The sequence below is a fragment of the Pagrus major genome, chromosome 22 (genome assembly GCF_040436345.1).
Source record: "Pagrus major chromosome 22, Pma_NU_1.0".
Taxonomy (NCBI): Eukaryota; Metazoa; Chordata; class Actinopteri; order Spariformes; family Sparidae; genus Pagrus; species Pagrus major.
The window spans coordinates 16688366-16709040 of record NC_133236.1 but is presented as its reverse complement, the minus strand read 5'-3'; the positions used below and the strand labels follow the sequence as shown (position 1 = coordinate 16709040).

The window sequence follows — 20675 nt, the reverse complement described above, 5'->3', positions numbered from 1 at the left end:
TTCAAGCCCGGCCCTCCTCTCCACAGCTGGGTGTTTTAGTGCTTGCTGACTCAAGGGACGTCGCCACCACCACGACATTCACAAGGGAACAGGCATCAAAGCGTGACATTGAGGCCCTCGGGGAGCAGTACCCGTGAAATAGTCCATTGCAGGTGTCCGAGGAGGAACACCGGTGCTTCTGCAGAGGACACAAAGTTCCTCTGGAGACTAATTTGTCATTGTAATGTGGGGGACAGTGGGAAGAGATTTTTTTTTTGAGCTGCACTGAGGAGTAGGATTCTTCATACTCCTCCATCTGGACACCACACTGAGCAACAGCTACCTTGGCTCCTGACTATTAGCCCTTTGGTATGTTGGTGAGGCTTCGTGCATATTTAATCCCATTTTCCAGCTCACTTCCCGCTGTTTTCCCCCCTCAGCTCCCATTGGCCGTCTGAAGCATGTGGCTTTCCTGCAGACCGGACCCTCCACATATCACTCCAGCTGCTATGGAGATGTAGTTGATGACGTGTCACGCGGGCCTTGGTTTCTGTTTAACCTGTGAATCAAACACTTTTAAAGCAGATTGGCAAATCAGGAAAGGTGACACATTTTTTCCTAGTAGCTGGTATGAGGGATATTAAACTTCTGTGATAATCAGTCCAGTATTAGGGGAAAAGTGCTGTTGGACACCTACAATACCAGCGATAGAATATAACTCTTCATTACATGAAGCCCCAAAACTGCTGCTCTCACATTAATGCCTCCATGTTAATAATCCTATGAATACTGTATGTACCACCAAGAGAAACATGTGCCCTCATGTTTGTTCCTGTTATCTGATAATACAGTATTTTAAGCCAACATTTGCAAGTGCAGTCAAACTTTGAATGAGGGCCTGTTACTTGTAATGGAGTAATTTTATCTTGATGTATTAGTACTTTTACTGAAGAGAGACTACAGAGAGACTCATCGTCTCTTCGTACTTGTTGATCCTCTGCCGGGGTCATCTCTGCAGTCTTGTGCGGCGTTCACGTTGACATCAGCCCAGCGTCATGGCTGAAATCAGAGCTCTGAAACACAAACCAGGGACTTTCAACAGCTAGTGACTGACACCACAGTTAAACAACGGGTACAGACCTGAGCAAACACAGGCTCTGGTTACCTGGAGACCATTTGAGCCAGTAACACAGAGACAGACAAGAGGAAACACCTGCTAGAAGAGTCATTTAAAATCATTGCAGAGATTTCTCTTCTTAATTTCTGTCTAGGACTTTCAGGATTCCTGCATACTGCTGATGATTCAAGAATACTTTGACATTTAGGGAAACACACTTAGTCTACTGGTTTCTTGCCGAGAGTTAACATTATCTAGTTAGCTTACATATGACGTCAGCTGGCATATAGACAGGAAGCAAGAAAAACAGCTAGCCTGGTTCTGTCCAAAAGGTACAAACAAACAAATAATCCATCTTTACCAACACCTCTACAACTTATATAAATCATAAACAACACAATAAAACGACCATTACACTGTTAGGATCTTTATGATGTTTTATTCCAGCACAAGTCTTTTGTGTTGTAAAATGGCTGTGTAGCTAGGAATTAAAGGAGAAGTACAAAATGGAAAATTACAGACAGTTCTAGTATAATTGTTTAAATCCCTATTGTGTTTATTTCCTAAAACCACATCTAGGAAAACATTATTTCCCTGCCTTCTTTGGAAACATGGTCAGAAAATTAAAATAAAATTAAAAGGTGTAAAAGAAGATAAAAATGAAGCTTTATTTGAAGTCACTCTCACGATGGAGGGGAATCTGAAAGGGCCGTTTGATGAGTCACATTTACAGCCTGATTTAAAATGTTTTTACCTACCCAGTCAGGTAGCCCTTTTTTTGCATTTCACACAGTTTCTACCAACAGTGGCACACAGGTAGGGCAGTAAACTACTAAAATGCACCTTTTATGCATTTGTTTATGACAATGATAATTGCTGCTCCTCTATAATTGTCCTAATTAAAGCAGGCTAAGCAAATTACATATAATTGACCTCAAAACCACAACACAAGTACATTCGAGAGAGCACAGCTGCATCATTGCAGGGCCCTGCCAGAGTTTCCCTCTTAAAGTGAAGAGTGATCCCTTCCTCACGGGCCAAGTTTGAGCTTGACCCCATGAACCCATCAGTATAACCAACACCCCTAATGTTTAAGTGGGAGTGCAAGAAAACAGCATCATTTGGGATTGTGGTCTTACCAGGACATCAGGTAAGGCTCGATAGTCAAGGTTTTCAACTAAATCCTGATCATTTAAAAAGTTAAAACTGGGCCCGTGTGGCTCTGTGCAAGCACACGGACGTACAGTAGCTTTCATGTCATGAAGCACACAACAACTTCCTGGGCAGGAACTCGAAAAAAAAAAAGTCAAACGAAATAAAAATACAAGGTAACACTGAGAAGTGAAGGGAAAATCCTTGCTTTCGTCTTTTAAAAAAAACAAAAAACAAAAAAAAAAACATTCATGATATTTTAAACTAAAATTCTCTGAAATTATCACGGACCAAAACGCTTCAGTCATTTCCAACAATGAAAACTCTTCCTCAGCTTCGTTATGTACAAGATTTAAACATACCATGACATGAGGACGACAGTTCATGTAATTTAAAATAAAATCAAATTTTGACCACTCGTGGTGAAAGTTGCCGCCACACTCTGACGTCACAGAGCAACACGACATGAATCATATATATCAAAAATTGCTGGGGGGAAAAGACAACCACACACACTCACTTAGGCAGGTTATGCTGTAAATTTACAGTAATGACACCTATAGTTCTGTAAGCCAAAATCTCTATTTTAGAATGCTGAACATTAGGGTAGCTTCCTATAAAAATCTTTTTTTTCTTCCATGTCTTTTTCCCGCCCCGACGACACTAAGCATATGGCTTAAATATTTGTAAAACTATGTAGTCCAATGGGGAATAAGAGTCTCTGCCGTCTCAGTCTGGCTCGCTGAGATGATCCTTTGAGACAGACGTCTGCTCTGCTGTGTGTAGCTGCACATGGCTCTGTGTGCACACGTGTATTTGTGTGTGTGTGTGTGTGTGTGTGTGTGTGTGTGTATGTTGGGAGCAGAGGGTGATCGACACAGAGGGAAAAACTTTATAGCTGATCAGACTGCAATTCTTGCCCTGCGTGCCGCCACTGTTTTTTTTTTTTTTTTCTTTTTTAAAATAAGCACTACAGCACCGTCTCCTCTTCCTTCCTTCAACGTCGGACACAGAAAACGATCCTGAATCGAGCGCCGCATCATAGCCGCCATCCCTTTAGGCTTTCAGCAGGGCCGCCAGTGTAAACATGATCCCCTTTTCTCAGTGAGCTCACAATACTGCCTCGACAGACAGGCGGGGGAAAAGAAAGTCAACGAAAAGACATCAACAACAAATACAATGGCCGTTATCGTGGAGATATGCGGGTTAGGGGAAGAAAATAAAAGAAATTAAAACATTGACAGCTACCACTCAGGAGTATTTCCTGGGACAGGGAGCAGTTAGGGCAGTATGGATCCTTAGTGCAATGAAGGCCAGAGGAGCGACCGGCCGGCTGCACAGCCTCAACGTTCATACAGCCGCTCGCTCTGGAAGGTGTGGCCAGCCGGCTAATCAGCGGGCTGAAAGAGAGGTCCAGTGGGCTTCATCAACTCTCGCCAGGAAGAAGAATAAGGGCAGACATTATGCTTCTAGTCACATAGATTCACTCACACACGCGCGTCCATACACACTTTATACTCTGTAAAACTACGACGGCTAAAGCCTAGGAGGGGAGGAGAGAGAGTCCTGTCCAGAGCGTCTTCTGGAGGAGTCCTGAGCCTCATTTCGTTAACTTTGAATAAAAAGTTATGTACGTGTGAGCGTCTACGTGTATGAGGACGTGTAAACATCAAAATGTGAGTCGTGACGAGTGCGATTATTCTGCTAGGCCGTTGGAGCGAGTGTGTGGTGTTAGGGTTGTGTGCAAGTTAACTATGCCTGTGACCAGTTTCGTCTTGTATGGGTATTTGTAATCTGTGTGTTTGTGTGTACTTGTCTTCCTATGTTTTTTTTTGTTTCCTGTTAAGTCTCTCCACTGTTGTAAATGTACATTCATCCATCGTAGGGGGCGAGTATGACGCTGGGCCACACACCAACTGATCCTGAGGCTTTTCCAGTGGTCCGATAAAGACTCTCGCCTCATCAGCGCACTCAAAATAAACAGCAGTAGAGGTACTGGAGGACGCTGTACCACACGAAGCCGGAGGCAAACGCAAACGACTGGATGATACACAGCCACACGGGGTCGAGGGTCATCTGCCGGGAGACTGTCTCCTTCTGTCCTTCATGGGGGAATGATCCTGATGAGGGAGACATAAATACAGACGAGTCAGACGTTTACTCCTCAGTCAAAAATGTATTTTATCTTCTTGTTCCTACAGTTGGATGTTTGAGCATCACTGTGTAGAATGATGTATGTGCAGAGTTTGACACCAGAAGGCTGATTTCACATTCATTGCTGAAAGTGTAAATGTTCTCTGTGCTCAGTGAAAATCAGATTTTAAGAGGTTGGAAGCCAATTCTGCTCCAATATTCAGCAAATACAAGCATGATGTGTAAACTTAAAGCCTCCAGTGCACAAACATTGTAGGAGACATCTTGTTTCTAGCAGTTAAACTTGTGAAAGTAAATATATTTGCATATTAAATGAGGGAGAGCAATTCAAACTCAGAATTGGAATTTTTACAATATTAATGAGGTAACAATACAAACTCAGAAATATTCATTTTTCCCATAACTGAATAAACAAGCTGTTCTCAGAGGAAAATAAGGTCCCCAGAACACTGTTTGAAGCTAGAAAGGCGGCAGGGTCTGCCACATATAAACAAAGTAAAACAGTTTGAAATTGTGTTGTCCTTTAAGGTCAGTTTGTTTATTCAGTTTGTTCAGTCATCCTGTAGAAATGAGTCTACAGTACATTACACTAAATTGTCTAAACAATATGATGTTATCGCAGCATTACTCAGCATTGTAACAGAGTAACATGGGAAACTCATGTTACAAGACTACTTGTTGTTGTGAGTTTTGACAGTCCAGTCACTACATCTAGACCCATAAAAGAGAGTGAGCTATTGCTAGCTAGAACCTATCTTTTATATAATGTGTGAGAAATACAGCACACTTCCAGTCAGCATGTTTACATGCGCTTAAAGTGGAAATCGACAATTTTTTCCTCGGAGTAGCAACTACCAACAACACAGATAACAACGTGAGTTTTTAGTCTCTAATGGAGACGTTAAAGCAGAGAGAAATGGTCTCAGTCAGCACTCATTTCCCCAAGAGAGTTTGTGCCTAATGGCAGACAAAATAGAAGAGTGAAAGTGATCTGAACACCAGTGGTTTTGCAATCAACATTTACTTCATAATGATAAGTTAAAGGAAAAATAATGTGGGAGGGAAAAGACATGCGTACTGAGTGACTCAGCAGATGTTCAAACAACATGAACTAAAAGTAATGTCTAGTTGGAATTACTGTTAATGTTTGCAAGCTAGGCTAACCATCTTCCACTTTCTGAGAAGAATATAAACATGACGGTACCTCCCCAACACACATCCACAGGGCTGAAGTTTGGACATCTTATTAAAATCAAATACAGTTTTATCCTCTGCTGCAGCATCATTAGTTTATATTTCCTCACACAACACTCAGATTTCAGCACGACAGGGTGAGACAGACCTGTGTCATAGAAGTGGGCCAGCAGCTCTTCTTTCTCCACAAACCTCTGATACAACCAGTCAGTCAGGGCCTCGGCCTCCACAGGAACCTCCTTTATTGGGTACATCCTGGAAGAAGAGAGACAGAAACACAGACAGGGGTTAGATGAAACGCAAAAAAGGATTACCAAGGTCTCACTCAGCAGAAACTGTCTACATTGATCAGTTGTGGAAGCTGCAGTCCAAACTGATGTGTGTGAGCCGTGGTCCCTGAGCAGAGCAGTCTATTTCAGACTGGAATCTAACACGGCTCGTCTGTGTTTTTGCTGTGGCTTCAGCTCTTTTAGGGGGGTTCATTAACGGGCTGGCTCATCAGAGTGTCAGAGGGAGACAGAAGTGCTGAGAGGAGCTCTGACAGGAGACAGACAAGTCATGTAGCTCCACAAAATGGCTCGGTTAGAAGTGTGTGGGAAGTAAAAAAATCAAACGGAAAATCAGCTTTCCACCGAGCCAGAGAGAAGCAGCACTGCTAAATTGTGGCGAGAACATTTCAGCTTTTTTGCATTCATAGACATCTATCATCTGTGTGGGGCCTGTAGTGCCAAGTGAGGCAATAGTAGGGCTGCAAATAAGACTAATTTTAAAAGTTTCTTGATGAATCTGTTTTTTTTTTTTTGGTTGACTGAACGTTTGCAAACAGCAAAACTGACCATCACAAGCTTCCAGAGCCAGCAGTGTCTCCAATTGTTTTACTTTGCTCAACCAACAGAGAAAATAGTGAAAAATGAGGTTAAAGAATACAGATTGTGTATTGTATGAAAGGATATTATTAGCATATTCAGCATTTTTAGCGATTAATAGGATACGATGAAAGATTGTATTATATTGTATAAAATATCATGAAAAGATGCTTATAACATGATGCGTTTTGTATCTCGGACCATGTTCTTGTATCAGAACAAGTAATCATATTCTGGGAAAAGGGTGATGATGATGTTGTTTTGTTTACTTGGTTACCATGACAACAGATTTGACGACAAGATTTAACGTGATCTCTTTAAGCCCACACTAGTTGGCACCCTGCTGTTTGCGTACTAAAAGTTAGAAAACTATCCGACTGACAGCCCAAAAGTTCAAAATGAAACGAGGAAATCCTGACATTTGAGAAGCGTAAACAAGAGAATTTCTGCCATTTTTGCTCTCAAATTAAATTATATCCAGCTGGCTAGAACAATGAATTTTTTAAAATGACAAAAGAGAAACAATTGTGAAGGTAAAGACAGTGACTAATGCACTCGTTGATATTGTGAAATCAGAAGTGGCTTTTAAAAAAAAAGGTCACTTCTACAAGCCAATAATGAGAGTGCCGATGAAATCTTGGCTCTAGCCAGAAGGGGTCCCTAGTCAGCCGCACTCCCACACAGCCAGCTCCTGGTCACCTTCAAATAGAGGTTACAGTCTCCTCCCTCAGACAAACATTTCCTCTGCACTCAACGTTTGCTCGATACACCCGACTGGATAACATCCACTATAAAAATACATCTGCGCCTTTGAGGAAAGCTTCTGTAGAAGGGAAGTAATGAGTGATACAGTATTGATTATTAAAGTGATCAATATATATTAAGAAGCAATCCAAGAAAAGGCAGCAGCCCTCTCCTGTCAGGATGATGTCTTGTGTTTTATGAGCAGATATGTTCATCCACTCTGGTGCAGGTACATCAGCCAGTATTCACATGATCCTCTGAATATGAATATCAATAGATACATGAGGAATTTTTGCTTGAATGGACGGACGAGATAATGTATTAAAGTTTTGGCTGCTGATTCAAGTCACAAATGAATCGCACTGTTGCGTTAAAATAACAGATTTCTTTGTGTTTGAACATTGTTGGATACATTTCAGACAACGCAAGTACACAACTCAACAAAATATCTAACAATAGTCTAGTCGTTGGTAGACATTTTCATGTAGAAATGTTAAATATTATATCTTTACTTGGTCATTAAAATTATTATTTTATTAGCTGCTTCCTTAATTCCCCCTCAAGTATTCAAATGATCCCCTAAATAAAATGCAAAATGTCACATCATGTTTTAAAGGATTTACATGAGGACATTTTTATTCTCACTGTGCTCACATTCTTTTGAAACGCTTTCATCGGAGAGGACTTCAGTGCAGATACAACAGGAAGAACGTGGCCTTTGGCTTCAGGAAAAGGCTTGGCCTGCTTGTTCCACAGATTAGAAGGCGGGGGGCTGATGATTCAACACAGACTTCCGTTTAGTTTGTGTATTTTAAGTGCATATCTACAGACCCTTCTACTCATTATCCAGCGCTTCACTGTGTGGGTGTTGCTCTGTGGCACCCCTGAACAAGGTCCTGTTGAAGAACAGCAATTTCAATGTCCCTAGCCGTGTGAAACTCCTATTAAATTCAAGATAATACTAAATAATCCACCACTGTCATCCCGTTAAAGGTTCTTATAAAGCCGACAGCAGTTTAGGCTGCCCAAAACTGGAGCCAAGCTGCCGGGGCCACCTGATAGGGTGATTAGAGGCAGAGCAAGATGTTCCAGAAGGATTCTCCTGCTGTCTGTGGATATCAGGTATCTGAGTCCACATGTAGACAGGTATTTGTAAATCAAAAATTATTTCCATCCAGATGAGCGTTTTTACCAATGTTTCAGAAAAAAATCTTCATAATTACACACCTGCACATCACATGACCACTGACTCACACTGGGCATGTGCGTGTTGGTGTAAACAGGAAGCAGATTGTACTCTGGTTGCTTTTGTTACAGAGAACTATGAACAATTTTTTACTTTAATTTCATTTTACAGGACAAAAATGCTGAGGCAGGGAGACGAATCCTCCTGGATGCTATGTCTATTAAAACATTGTCAGCAGGAGGTTTGGTCTCTCTTTCCCGTCATTGTATTTTTAACTGTGTCATCCTAAATACAGACGACATACCACCCATATAACACAAATACTCCCCAATATTATATCACAATCAAGGGTGCTACATACATGAATTAGGTAACTAATTTAAAAATCATTTATCATTGTTACCAAGTCTTTTTTTGTGTTAAATTCACAAAGGATTTTGGTTTAAGCTGCGCCCTCTGTTATTCACCTATTATGGGAATGTACACATACCTGTAAACTGTAGCAAGATATCTGTAGAATTATCTTGGATATTATTTTGTGTGACTCTGAACCTCTGCTGGAAAACTTGTTTTTTTGTTTCATAAGCTTCAACACAATATATGAGGAAGAATATTATCCATCATCAATCTCATATTGGATTTCGAAGTGATGTAAAGAATCATTTACGTGGTTACGAAAGGCCAAAATGTATAGAAAAAGCTACGTTTTAAGAAATACCCGTATAGTGTGGACATTTCTGTTGTGCCACAGCAACCAACCACTCGCACGATGCTCTCTCAAAGCACTACGAAAGGAGAAAATTAGTCCAGAAAGAGGCTGAGAATAATCAACACACCAGTACCCCTTAATAGTAAGACTGATGCGATAATATGTGGACAGAAAGTAGCAATTAAAGCAAAGGATAAATCAAGCAAGTCACCACTAGAACAATAAAAGCTGTGTTTTCCTGGAAGTGTTTCGTAGTTGTGGTGAAAGGTGGCAATTTTTGGTTTTGGCTGAACATGAAGCTCCTATTTGGGGTCTATTTACGGAGCGGAGAATTCAGCATTTGTCACAGCAACGATTGGTGTAAATGAATGATTAAATGTATGATACGTTCAAACCGTGAGAGCGTTTCACACCTGCGCCAGCGCAGGATGCCTGCCAAAGGCCCAAGTACTCTAAAATGTAAACCGATAGCTCTGTAATCCTGGAAGAGGAGAACAGGAGCCGGCTCGGGCCACTTATCGGAAGGTCGGAGCATTTAGGGCCGAGGGTAGCAGGTGGCTGCCACGGCGCTTTCCTGCAGCTGAAATATTCATGCAGAAATCAGGACCCTTTGGCGTCGTCTGGCTGCCTAACACAGCTGAGGTTGAAGGAGGTGCTGCTGATTCGGGTCCAGAGCAAATAAAAACAACTTGCTTCGTTAGCGTACAGTATCTTCCCGCGTCAGCTGCTTTCACTGGTTTATCAGCTGGGACTGTTTGGAGAACAATATCTGTAAGAGCGGCTTCTCACAGCTAAACTCAAGCAGCATGTGGGGAGTTCACTGGGTTCATTTCCTGCTCTGAAAACACCTGACTCTACATCTAGGCAGCAAGCAATCACATCACTCTTGTTCTATGAATAAGATAAGATAAGATACACGTTTATTGTCCCCAAGGGGAAATTTTGCTTACAACTGACAAGACAGTACAGAGACAGCACAGTGGCAATAAAGACAATGATACACAAAACACAATATTAAGTTGCATAGACTAAAAAACAAATGTAAAATATTGCATAAGCCCCGAGGATAACTTCAGACTAATGATACAACTAAGCACAACCATACCCTCAGATCTGAGAAGCTGGACTGAGTGAAAGTGAACAATGACCGATCGATGCAGCTTTATTTCCATAGCACGTTCTTCATCATTATGTTTTTTCTGCATATCCAAACTTTAGAGGGAGAAGTTTATTTTGGAAAATTTTATTTTTGTTGTTACAGTCAAGTTACTGAATATTTTTTATAAATATATGAATTATTTTTAATTAACTGAATATTCACTTGGGAGACTGTAATCCTTCTCTTTTAAGCTCTGAATCCTCACTGGAATAAGAGTAGATGCTGCAAAATTTGTCATTCTACAGAAGTTGTTAAATGTTTTATACCAAATGTTAGGACAGGAATATAAGTGCTCAGACATTTAAACCAAACAGATGCAAGCAACCAAATAGCTGAAGAATTTATTAAACCACTTTTACACCAAAGTCATGACTTTAAAGTTACATTAAAGTCATAAGCCAGATGTTTGACCAGAGTGGAAGTTGTACAATTAGTAGCAGCTGAAACAACACTAAAAATGCACATAGCTCAAAGCTGCTACGGCCTTCTGGAGGTAAATGTAACAAGATAAGATTTTTAACAGGTTTTGCGAACCAGATTTTTGTGCCTTTTGTCCGGTCTTGTTTGTGGCATTAGAAGTTCAAGAAGACAACAAACAAACAGTCTTTAATCACTTAGTAAACCATCTTGCCTGCAGGCTGCCCAGTTCCAAGGAAAAGGACACTAACAAAGCTCCACCGTGGTTTTGTTTGCTGTTGTGTGAAAAATGGAAACATTGCACTACAGTGTCAATATTGTGCTGAGTGAGGAGAAACAGAGTATGACTGCATTTCTATTTGTTGTGCCGGGAGCCACAGTGGCGTGCGTAACAGTGTATAGTAGTGATGGTGATGGTGGTGCCCGTGCTGGTGAGGAACTGGTGCTGATGTGCTGGCGCGGGGCCACGTCCGCGCTCTCATTTCCACCCTAACCCACTTGGCAGTGGCCTGCTTGTTAACCTGACACCCAGCACACAGATAGACAGCTGTAAGAGAGCTGCAGTTTCTCCTGTCAATAACCTTAAACATCAGACTGTTAGCATGTGCTGACCTGTGCGGGTGATGCAGTAACGCCTGTGGTCATTTTGTGCCGTAGTGAACAGATGACAAACAGTTTATTTCCATGTGTTTATTCATTAGAAGAAAGACTAATTGAAGGGAAGTTTTCTATCCTTCATATTTACCGCCTTGTTTGAATCATTTAGCTTCTGAGCAGCTCTTATTCTTGAGATATTGTTTCCTCTTTTAACAAGGCTGGGAAGCTAATTAAATTGGGACTGTTGCTGGAAAAGTCTGTCCACTCAACAAGCCTCTTTGGAGCGGAGCCACTCATTGTTTGGGGACTCTATAAGGCCCTAAATCTCTCTGGCTGTGAAATCTTGAGAAACAAAGAGGTGCCCTGGGAGGCCTACTCTCAGGCACAACGTTGCAAAAGGTGAATATTGAGATTAGCGGCCAGTGTGGCTCGGGGACCGAAAATAAGTCTCTTGTCCTTCTTCTTTTCTCTTTCTAGTTGAGATAAAGGTTTTCATCCATGTGCAATGAAGCTCCAAATCCCAAACTGCTGCCTTTGAGTTCTTACCATCAATGTTCCTGTGGAGTCAGAGTCAGATTGATCAGCTTAAGCAACTAATAAAGAATCTAAAGTATGTTAAGCGAGAAGGTTTGGGGGAAATTTGTGCTACACTGGATCGATTTCTTGGCATCATTTTACTAAGTGAACCACATACTCCACATGACTCTTAGGGGCTCTTTGCTTGCAGAATGCCCAGCGCTTATCTGCAATCAGAGAGGAGTTGAGGGACGGTAGGAGTCCACTCTTTAATTGCTCCATTTAGTCTTTAATCTACTTCCTCTCTGGCTTTAAGGCTGCCTATGTTCCAGGAAGTGGTTTGGTGCAGAACAACGGACACAGCAGATTCTCCACCAGCAGATGTGAAAAAAGGGCTCGACCAGAGGGAGAAAAGTTGAGAAAACTGGTGATGTGTTGATTGATCTGAGCACTCAACACAGACTAAAACCTTGAAGATCAGCAGAAGTGTGCAGACCAATTTGTACTTACTCTTATTCGACATACAAACTCACTAACTTAATGTAAATATTGTATGTATTTAAAGAATTTTGATTATATTCTACGATTTCAAACAGCTGGTAATGGCCACAGCTCACAATGTGCATGAGGTCTTTGGAGTATGTAAACATCATATCCTGGTTTCAGTAAACCGGAATAAGCACTCCAAAAGAACATCTTATCCGAGTTACTGATTATTCTCTGGAATGAGTGCTGGAGTGTCATCAATTCAAGCCAGAAAAAACAGAAAAAGATGTTGTGAAATGTTGTGAACAACATGCTAAAATGGAAAGGGACGTTTCTAAGGAAGACCACCACAACTAGTCAACTATTTCTTTAAAATTAAGTAAATAATCCACCTGGGTGTGAAGGTAATAATCAGCTGCTCACTAATGACTGTGTGATGACTCAGTAATTAAGTGGCTAAAATGTGAGCCCTGAATTAGTCGGGTAAATCAAGTCATGGGAGGAAAACTCAATGTTTACTTTAAGTGTGTCAAGACCAGCAGATGTGGACGCTCAGCTAATCCTAAAGTAAACAACTGTTAGGGGGAAAATCCCATCTCTGTCCTGGTTTGTTTGCAGTGATAATGTCATCATACTATCACATATACAGGCTTAAGATGTGTTATTACACGTGCTGTCAGTTTGTGGTGTGAAAAAAGATCTTAACTAAATAGTCAAGAATTAAAAAGTGATAATGACCAAAGTACCGATATAAAAGTTACCGTTTTAGAGCTTGAGCAGTGAGCAAACACTATGCCCACCTTGATGTCTGTGTCAGCATGGCAGCAGCACACTCGGGTCACTTTGACCATATGCCTCTGACTCAGCGTTGTGATTTGAGGACAGGGTGAGAGACGGAGGGTGCGGGATGAGCAGTGAAGAGGTTAATAACAGTCTAGCATGGGAGCATCGACCTCTTATTAGTGCACGGGTCAAAAGTAAGGGCCATGAGACCACTGTCACAGGAGGATCTGGACTATGTGGCACAAACTGAGTTTACTGTCACACAGATGCCAGAACACCCTGCTGTTTATGAGGGAGCATGTTGGAGGTCACTGTGAAGAAGTCAGACGCTGACACAAGAACAGATTTGAAGACAAGTCTACAAATATTTATCATCTCTGCTTTTTAAGATTATTGTTTCATATTCAGAAACATTTACTCATGGGCTGAGTTAACATTATGTTTCGAGGCATAACTATTTACATTTTATGCTACTTTTTACTTACACTCCACTACATTACAGAGGAAAATACTACAAGTTTAAATCCACTTCATTTATCTGACTTTACAGAGTGAGCTTCTTCAACAGGATATATTGTTCAGTGAAAAGAATATTCCTCTTATACAGTCGCTTTGCTCTGGATTTGAGCTATTAAGGTTCTGTTTTCTTATAAAAAGTAAAAAGAATTTGCAAGTAAGAGTAACGCATCAATCCAACCTTTTCTATCCTGACACAGAGTCATACCTAAACACAAGATTTATGCTGTGTGTCGATCTAATATCAGCCTTCTGCGATTCCCAAATTTAAGTCTGTATACCAAACTGTGTGAAACTCATCTTTGGAGTCCTTTTTATCTAAGATAACAGGAGGACAGGGATTGCTGTAACACTAAAAACAACCTGAAGCAAAGCAATTAATGAAAATGCTAGTGGAAAACACTGAGAATAAAAGCTACATTTAATGTGGATCAGTCATGGCCGATACATGATCCTCTTAATAAGGTCAGTATCAGGCCAAATATGAATCTGTCACATCGGATTGGTGCATCCTCACAGTTTAGTAGGGATGTTTCAGCCAGTTTACATACAAATCAACTACAAAAACAATCGTTTTATTCGACTTCTTCTTTTCAATTCTTTCATGAAACAGACACTAAATTTTAAAACATTTTTTAGACAAAATAAACCAGGTGTCCATTATGGACACTTTGGGAGGTGGTGAATGGGTGTTTGGTGCCGTTTTTGTTGACTGATTTATACTTCTTTTCTGGTTATGTATTAACAGAAAAATTAAATACTTTAATACAGTTTAGAAACTATTGGTGTGTATAGCTACTGCATTACAAAACAAGGATTTTAGGTCTCCATTAGTGAAAGAAATCTCTTATTTGGCAGATTTAGCAGCCAAATGTTTTATCACATAGTTTATACAATTACTGCTCACACATTAAAGCATCAGTAATAATAAGTACTTCTACTTTTGTTATTTAAAAACACATTTTGTTGTTAGTACTTTAGAGATTTAATTTAAGATTTTGAATGCAGGACTTTGTTTCAGTAACAAAAGGAAATACTTCATACTTCACTTTAACTTTATCCAGGGTTTCTACAGTGTTGGCCAAGTTAAATTTGAGACTTTTTAAGACCTTTTCAACATCATATAGAATGGAGCTCAAAGCCTGTTTCATGATCATACTGGCTAAAGTATTCAAGTCTGATGGAAAACCAGGAGAGGCAATACAGCCTAGAATTAAACTGCAAGCAGTGATGGACGGGCCCTCAGAGCCCTGACACACGTGGGGTTACAAAGGCCGGCCAAAGTTTCATGTGTTTTTGAGCATGTTCAAAAGCGATTTACTTTAGGCGTAGAAAGAAAGAAAGAAAAATAATGAATTGCATTTCGAGAGGGCCTTTGTACAGTTCCCTAATTATTTATTATCGTATTTTTTTATGTACTTTCCAGCAGTACATAACAATCTGAACCCAAACAAAAATGTTTTACCAAAAAGGTTGCACCTTCTGCGATTTGAATATTACACTTGGCCACTTGGATGCGATTTTAATTAAATTTCCATTAATTGTGCAAGCCTATTTAAGGTTTGTAGCCTGTTTACATTGCAGTAGAGACAATGTTTGCGTCAGGTCTAATGGTGCTGAGTGAAACTCCACAAAGAAGGATTAAGCAGCCTCCGGCATGCACAGCACGCTGTCAAAACAATCTACTTTTAGTTTATAGGTGTATAACGTCTCCTGACGCCCACTGTCGGACACAAAAACATCTTCTTTTAAGGCTTGTGTTTGAGGAAACAAATTTCAGTGCTTTTAAAAGACCCCTGCTGAAGGACTTTGAACTCTGACACCTCTTAAGGAGGATTCTCCATCGAATGAAGTGAATATGGGTGGGGGATGACTCCTTTAATGGCTTTCTATGGTGGCAAATGTCCTCTAAAGACTGTAAGCTTTGAAAAAAAATCCCTCTACTCATTCATTATCCCAAGACACCATCTCTAATCACCAAGGCACTCATTACACTCACAGGTAAAACACGGGTGTAGGAGATATTGATCCTGGGTGAGGTGTAGAATGAACCTCAGTAAAAAAAAATTACATCCAGTGACTTTGCAACCTTTCTACAAAGTGCTTAGAGAAAAAGAAAATCTGCCTCAGATATCTTGAGAAAGCGGTTCGGCTGCAAGCTCAACAATTCTGTGCGAGCACCTCGTCGCGGAGAGAAAGCCAGGTGTGCAGCTCGAAAGCATCTATGTGATGACCAGGCAGACTCAGACTCCATAAATCACGTCACCTCTCAGATATTTTCAAACAGCAGCTTTTAGAAACGCACACAGCAGCAAAAAAAAGAGAGGAGAAGGTGCATTTAAAAGAAAAGGATTTCAACGTATTTAACACCCACTACTGCCCTCACTCGGCCTCTGTACGCCCACCTAGCTCTCCCATCTGCCATTCACAGAGGGCTTATGATGCTGCAATCTGGAAGACTGAGATTATATGGGGAGAGGGCAGGAGACACAGCGAGGGAGGGTGAGGCTGAGGGGTGAGGACTGGAGGCAGCGAGAGAAAGAGGGAGGTGGAAGGATTAAAAAAAAAGTGCAGAGCGCTCAGTGTGGATTCATCTAGAATATTACTCAATTCTCAGCTGCCTGTTTTTAAGCGGAGGCTCAGGCGCAGTAGTAATCTATACAGCCCCCGTAAAAAGATAACACAGGAGGAGGACGGCGGTCTATCATCAAGGTCAGTTCACACAGAATCAGTCTGATTTAGAGCCCCGTAACACCGAAACAACTGCACAGGATGATCAAACACTTCATGTCTTCTGTTAAACTGTTGGACTTGAACGCACCACAAAGACTACAGCTGATGTTTAGCTAGCAGACGACATCCATCAAAGTCTGGAGCCTGCAGGGGAGCAGGAGGAAAGAAAAACTCTGTATTTACAATGCAAAAAAGAAACTGAGACCAGAAGAGAAGCAAAGAAAATAAAAAGCCAACTAATTTTCATGCTAACATGAAATCAGGGGTCGTCAGCAGTGAGCATATGAGTCACCTGCAGGGCTCCTTAAACCTACACCGTCTCCGAATACATGCAACCTATTTACGTGTAACAGTGTTTTCTACACATATACTTTACGTGGGCAGGCCCAAGTATATAAGGCGACCCGTTTTTGCATTGTATAGCCTACTTTTCTTTTTTTTAATTCGTCCAGATAACGACAGCATCCGCAATCAATTAACTAGTAGACAAATCTGCCCTCGCTCTTTCCCTCCCGTCTACTGTCAATCACATATTTTCATGAAAAAAGTTGGCCTCTGTATTACTCTCTCTCCTTGAGGTAGCTCTTGGTCGCAAAAAGGTTGGTGACCCCAGTCTATGAAATGTTGGAAAATGGTGAAAAATGTGACCCAGTTTTTTCCAAAACCCAAGGTGATGTCTTAATGTCTTGCTGTGTCCACAACTCAAAGATATTCAGTTTACTGTCATAGAAGAGGAAAGAAACCAGAAGATATTCACATTTAAGAAGCAGGTATCAGGGAATTTTGACTTTTGTTTTCTTTAAAAAATATTAAAATAGTTGGCTATTCATTTGTAATTGATTATTAGTTGCAGCTCTAGCTTGTAAAAGAGGTGGATGCAAAAAAACAGGATGAGACCTCACTAAATGGGTGAAATTGATTTGTGAAGCTTAACCGCGAGTTGGGAGCTCTCATTCGGACCACCTCCAGTCTGCAGATCCTCAATCACAGTTAAAGACCAACAGCTGACACTCTGCCTGGTATTGCAGGCCTTAGGAGGTACAGTATATGAGGTCTGAGGAGCCTCTTTTCGGGATGCTTTCTGTTAGCACCATCAATTCTGAAGTTATCATAATAGTATGATAACATGGGAGGATCTAGAGGCATGAAACACAGACAAACACTTATTTTTTAGTGTTTTGCTTTTCATTCCCAGGTCAGCATAATCTCTGGCTGCTGTCAGGACCATCTCAGTGGGAACAATGGTCCAAAAACATTCCTGATGCAAAACTTCATGACTTTTGTCCTAAATGTTGGATATTATTCAAAACTGGTTCAAACAGGTTGGTTTTTAATTTGATTTGTGCCTCCCAAGGAATCACAATGCTATTAAAAGCTATTAAAATTCTTATCTTTATTATTAGGATAAATGTTTTGACCTCAAATTTCGTTCAATTTTGGGCATGAGCGCTGTATTTTGGTGAAATGACCCATTTGTAACATTCACTGACTTCCCCGGAGAACTCAAAATCCTTGACCGACCCAGTCGGGAGTTTGTCGAGTTTTGTGGCTTTAAAAAAGACAAACTTTCAAACAAAGACGGTAACGGCGGTAACAACTTTTAGACTTGTTTCTCCTCTCAAAACACTACAACCAACGGCCAAGACTCATTAAAATTAGAAATGGATTTGTCTTTACTTTTGTCCATTGACCTTGATGGCTGCACAACTTCAATCCAGGAACAGTACTTGCTCCCTCTCTTACATTTGAGCCACACGTCAAGCATATAGCACAAGCTGCCTTCTTTCACTTTCATAAAATAAATCAAATACATCCCATCTTATCAAAATCCAACACTGAAATCCTTATATATACACACCTTCATACAATCTCGAATAGTCTTCTATAATGCACTTCACTCCGGCCTACCAAAGGGAGCTTCCTGACAAGATCTACAAAGTTGGATATAATGTCTCCGACTTCAAAGTCCTCCTCCTTACCTACAAGGCTTTTAATCGCCTGGCTTTCTTATATCTCCTGCTTTATTTCTCCACATACTCCATCACGTCCTTTACATCCCCTCGATGTCAGTCACCTAACTACTCCTCGATTTAATAATAAGAAGTCTTTTGGTGGTCGAACATTTCCCACTGGGCTCAAAACACATCTTTTCTTATGTTTGTGTGTGTACTTTTATGCGCAATATCCTGTGTTTTCTTCTCTGTTGTTTTTAACTGACTTGTAAAGTCCACACTGGAGGCTGTAATTACAAGCGCGAGTTCCTAACAAAATCAAAACTGCCATAAGAAGTTGTCTAAGGCAAAGACACAAACCCTTACGACAGTTGCCGCTCTCCATATTTTAATTGTAACAGCCTAATTCTGTAAAATTTTTGTTTTTTCTGTATATTAAATGCTATTAGTTAGTTTATGACCGTAATTCTGATGGACAGAGTCGTAATAATTCTGACAATGAGAAAGTCTGGCACAACCTCTGCTCTGACGATGCCTGAACCTAACAGCTCAGGTCTTAAACTGCTGTGTACTGAAGCATTTGCTGACAAAATCTCATATTTTTACATTCTATCATTTTTCTAGGGAGGCTGGTTGAAAAGATGCTGCACTCACAGTAGAAACTGTCCTAAACTGACACAGCAGAAACACTGTCATAGGGTGGCACACTTGTCTAGCCGCCTCTGCTATGTGCATCACCAAAAGTGCATCACATTGCTCACACCCCCATAGTGTTCCCTTGATCAGCAGGCAGATTAATCCTCTTGTTGACTCCGCACCTGTACCAGCATGAGCCTAACTTCTGTGTCATCTACATGGCTGGAACTGAGTATGCACACTTGTAACAGGAACAGCTGTGCCTTCAGCTTGGTTGGGTGCCTCCCTGCTCGTCCTCAGGCTGCAGAGCTGCTGACCAAGCGAGGGAAGCTGATTGTGTCAATGGCTGATTAGAGAGTCCCCGAGGTGGGCTGGGACTGGTGCATCCTCTGCTAGTCTAATTACAGACTTAATGAGTCCTTAGCTTTAGTCCAAGTGGGCAGAGATGCCTCTAGAGAGGAGCCGGCGAGCCAGGGGTTCATAAATCACCTTTTACTTTGCCCTATCCCACCCTGCACCCAGAGGTGAACACACACACACATGTGAGCCTCGTCAGAAAGAAAGGATTAAAGGTCAAGATGACTTCTACCTGATGACTGCTGCTTGAGCCTGGATACGTCCCTTTTGATCTACCCTGTCAAGACACAGAGGGCCACATTTATCTTGACCCTAGTCCACAGAAAATCTAATCCTGGCCCACCTTCATCATATCCTCGAGTGGATGGATTAGCATCAGAGGGGACCTGGAGGGCACTGACAGCAGGACAATACGGAGGAGCAAATGCATTGATAGAGACGAGAGGGTGATATTCTTAGCTACAGAATGCAGGATGATGATAGGTTTACATCCTTTGATAGGGTTCTTACACCTTTTACCACAGTCAAATTCAAGCACTTTCAAGGTGCATTTGTAAGCTTTTATAGCATATTTATATATACTGTCATGATTATTTGACTTTTTGTACTATTAAATATCCAAAATTATGTTTCATGATAGCATTGTACAGCAGAGTGACAGGAACATACTAGTTTCATGTTTCAAATTGTGTCACCTGTCTGTAGAGGACTTGGCAACCTACATGACCTGGCTGAGCCAATATAAAACTATTTAATACGAATGAAAAGCAGTGACAAACCTTGAAAACCGTATGAACCCTGCTTTGAAAGAATGTTATACTGTGATAAACACCTGAAATGTCTGCATAAACACTGTTAAACAAAACATTACAGGGCTGAAACTAACAATTATTTTCATCAGATTTATTTAACTGTTTTCTCGCTAAATCACTTTGCCTGTAAAATGAGAAAAGGGTGATTATAATTTCCCAAAGTCCAAGGTAATGCCTTCAAATTGCTTGTGTCGTTCAATCAATTAATGAACTACACATTTCAGCTCTAAAATAACAGTATTTTTAATGTATTGTAGCAGGGACTGAGTGTCTTTAAATGCTTAAAAATGTCATTATGTATAAGCAATGTCAGACCTGAATCCAAGGTTAGAAAGAAATGAATCCTTCATCCCGAACACATTATCTGATTTGTTTGTTTTTTTTTACAGAGGAAAAGTAGGAAAATATGTTGCATGAGACAATTGCAGGGTACAAAATTTTGCATGGATGGTAGATTTGCTTTACTTACCAGCCAAAAAATGTATTTAAGTCAATTAAGCGACTGATAAAATCTGAGCAATGATGCGCCAATAACTATATTGTCCAATGTGAACACACCTCATAACTGCTTTAACATATGAAGTCTCCAAGTCTCTGTATACCAGAACTG

General features: G+C 40.8%; 1 protein-coding gene across 2 annotated transcripts in view; it reads right to left on the bottom strand.

Annotated features, from left to right (window-relative positions):
* Positions 1–1515: 1515 nt before the first annotated feature.
* lpgat1 (lysophosphatidylglycerol acyltransferase 1) overlaps positions 1516–20675 on the bottom strand; it is a 51013-nt gene continuing 31853 nt past the window's right edge. For both annotated transcript variants that reach the window (XM_073492955.1, XM_073492956.1), the window contains exons 7-8: positions 5745–5851; positions 1516–4368 (exon numbers count right to left, since the gene is read on the bottom strand). In XM_073492955.1, the coding sequence (XP_073349056.1) occupies positions 4220–4368; positions 5745–5851 (256 nt within the window). In that variant the 3' untranslated portion in view covers positions 1516–4219. The remainder of the gene's footprint in view (positions 4369–5744; positions 5852–20675) is intronic.